This window comes from Myxine glutinosa, chromosome 13 (genome assembly GCF_964187855.1).
Source record: "Myxine glutinosa chromosome 13, kmMyxGlut1.1, whole genome shotgun sequence".
In the NCBI taxonomy this organism is placed as follows: Eukaryota; Metazoa; Chordata; class Myxini; order Myxiniformes; family Myxinidae; genus Myxine; species Myxine glutinosa.
The window spans coordinates 38614091-38617320 of NC_136273.1; the positions used below are offsets into that span (position 1 = coordinate 38614091).

The 3230-nt window shown below is 41.6% G+C and overlaps 2 protein-coding genes across 2 annotated transcripts in view; one reads left to right on the forward strand and one right to left on the reverse strand.

Moving 5' to 3' along the window:
• Nucleotides 1-3230, forward strand: part of LOC144888663 (uncharacterized) — an 864061-nt gene that overhangs the window by 768084 nt on the left and 92747 nt on the right. The gene's annotated exons all lie outside the window — the stretch shown is intronic.
• LOC137413567 (uncharacterized) overlaps nucleotides 49-3230 on the reverse strand; it is a 92660-nt gene continuing 89478 nt past the window's right edge. Inside the window, exons 47-48 of the mRNA XM_068098999.2 lie at nucleotides 2929-3030; nucleotides 49-2564 (exon numbers count right to left, since the gene is read on the reverse strand). Coding sequence (XP_067955100.2) covers nucleotides 2316-2564; nucleotides 2929-3030 — 351 coding nt within the window. The 3' untranslated portion in view covers nucleotides 49-2315. The remainder of the gene's footprint in view (nucleotides 2565-2928; nucleotides 3031-3230) is intronic.

Consider the following 3230-nt stretch of genomic DNA (forward strand, 5'->3'; position numbering starts at 1 on the left):
TTGTTCTGAACATCAAAGGTAACATTTCAACAACCTGGGGATCAAAGATTGAGTAATTGCATTTTATTGTGGATAAAGCAAGCCATCAAGCAGACAAAAAGGCCTAAATGCTGGAGATTGCTGGCAAAAGTTCGTAAGGCATCGAGTGTGATTATGCTGGAGCTGATGAGGGGAAATGATGATGATGATGGTGGTGGTGGTGGAGTTGATGAAGTGAGATGGATCGAGTGTGGTGGTGATGGAGCTGATGAGGTAAAGTGATGTGGTCGTGCTTAAGATTGTGATTTATTTCTTAATTATTTTATTACTGCACAAACACTGTTACTCAAGTTAAAAGTTTTGTAGTCGATAAGAATTGTTGCTGGAAACTTGTGTAAAAGTCTATTCTACCAATGATGCTTGGAACAAATAACAATCCCCAGATAGTGTTTGCTTGGATCCCTCCCAAATTGATTAAATCGGAGCTTTCAGCAACTGTCGGGTGGAGGAGGCAAGAAACTATAAGTTCGCCCTAAGTCGAGCATATTAAAAGGTTGCCTGCAGCACTCGGTCAAAACACCTGCCACCTCTACTTGTACAAATCAGCACATGTTTTACACCATATGTCCAGATTAGAAGTGTGGCTGCAGTTTTTGCAAGGCAAAAAAAAAAAAAAGGCTCGGCGTTGGTGTGTAAGGTATCACCTCGCTCGAAGCGTCCCTGTAAGTGCACCTCAGGGTACCTGTAAGGTGTTAACTCTCGCAGCATAATTAAGGCGTCTCAAAGCATCCCCTCCACACTTTCAATTGTCTGTCCGACTCACTTTTTGACATGCATTACGTTCTTCATCCAAACTTCTCAATCTTTACCATTTGATTCTATTCACCTACATGACTTTCACATCACCTGCTGAGCACAAGCATAACCTAAAAAAAACAAAAAACACTCAACTCTGTACTTTTGTATATCAAAGCTACAAACATCAACAAAAAAAAATCTCAATAGGTAGACGACATGATGGTTAGGCAAGTCTGCAAAATGGTGGGGGACCTTGCGTCCCACTAAAGAATTAAAAGCCAAGCTTTAAAGTAAATAAAATACTAAATTTGCGCAGTAATCGAACCCAAAACACTTCAAACAGCAATAAAAGAAATTGCAATTTTTTTTTCTCATTTTCTATTTCTAACCAAAGAGTGGCACTAGCTACGTGAAAAAAGAGTGAAGGGAGGAGGCGTGAGTGGTCTGCATGGAGCTCTGAGGCAGTGGGGAGATGATCAATTTCTACTTGTGCAATTTCCAAGAAATTAAATTTATCTTTATAATGCCAGATGATGAAAAGTGAAATTTGAGTGATCTACATGTTTTGTTTGCAAAAGGGTGGAATTTCAAATTTTCCCCCACATCCCTCTATCGCACACCAATTCTCAGCATTCGCTTAACGAACACCGCTCTGTCAATCCTCTCAACTGAAGCCTCAAAGTGGCCGAGGTACTTACTACCTCTTGAGGTTTCTACTCACATTCTCATTTTGGCTTCTTCTATTTTGTGTATATATATATATATATATATACATATACACATACACACACACCAGTCATTATGCGACTCCATACCATCAGTGGTGAACCACCATTAAGGTATCCCATTCAGCTATCGCTGTATCTTAATGGGAGCGATAAGCAACGCCTGCCACACGGTACATTATCTCTGGTATCCACTCATTATATGGTGTCGCCTAGATGCGGTCGGGAGTAACCAAACGTACGTGGCGGTGACATCACTGCATGTGCTCATTAGGTTGGAGAACTAAAATTTGATTATGATGTGTATATATATATATGTATGTCCTTTATGTATGCTTTAGCAATGCATCAGAAGACAAATATATTTAACCATGTCAGGTAGGTCTTTTTCCACTGGAGGGGGTGAGGTCAATCTAGTTTCCACTGGAAAGGACAGTGCCAATCTGGGTTCCGATGTGTGGCCGGGATCATGTTAATCACTGCTCCACTGAAACGGAGGATGTCAGTCCGTTCCGTTTGGTGGAGAGGATGATGCCAATTTATTCTGCTTTGTGAAAGGGATGATCTGAATTAATGGTAATATCCAAATAACTATTCGAATACAAGACACAGTTGCCAAATACTTGAAATACCAAATGTCTCTTTTTAAAGTGGTAGCAAAACATTTTGGAATCTCTCCACCTTGTTGCCAAATTTAATTTTGTCTCCTGCCATTGGAACCCACCTCTGTTCCATCCCCAGAGTCCACAAGGCCTGAAGAAATACACTTTGTAAGAGTGGTGTGAATAACGGTAAAGCGTTGCCAGGTGAAGATCAGCATTCTTCCGTGATGGTTTGTTCACCCTGCCAGTTTGCTAGTTCTATAAATTTCTCTTCCGAGATGAGGCCGGAGCGGAAAGCATCCACCATGGCCATCTCCTCCCCATCGACGATGATGCGAACATGACGTGTGATCTTGTGCGATCGGATGCGCTCTGCCCGGTGCTGTCGATCCGTCAGCATCGTTACCGCTTGTGCGAGCGAAGACTCCAAAGTAGTCAACCGCAGTTGTAAATCTGCAATCTGAATGTTGGTCATTGTTGTTAGAAAAGAGAAATCCTTTTTGAGGAGGTTGATACACAGAATTTCAAATTGTACTTGTGCCTTCCCTCAAGTGCAATCAACAGCTTTCACCTCATTCCACCCAGCAGTTCAGGAATGCATAGAAGTCAAACAGACACTTCTCAAATTATCGTACGATTACTAAAGTTGGGAATACTTGATCTTCCCACCGCATTTAACAAGCCATGAACTCGGCCTGTGGTTAGGAATACAACCCTAGTTAATAGCAGCACTAACATACAACTTTTGGTCACAAGAAAGAGATAAGGTATGATCACTCCATCAGAATGCTACAGTGGAAGGTACAAACTTAGGCCTAGCTCACCTCTTTTCGGTACATTTCATTTCCATTCACCACTTGCTGAGGAAGAGTGATGTGGAATTGCTCAATTCGACTCCGATAAGTGATCAGGAGGGTCTCCAGTTTCTGAAATTAAAACAAAAACGTCTGTCGGTGTTAACTTTAAACCTGTATCCCCCCAATGACCTCCCTAGAAGACACGATTATGGTTCCAGTTTAAAACACGACTCTTTTTCACCTTGGCATCATTTTTATGCTGCTGCCAACAAAGTTGCCGAAGGCGTTATGTTTTCCAGTTGTTTCTTGTTACAACTTCTCTCGATCCT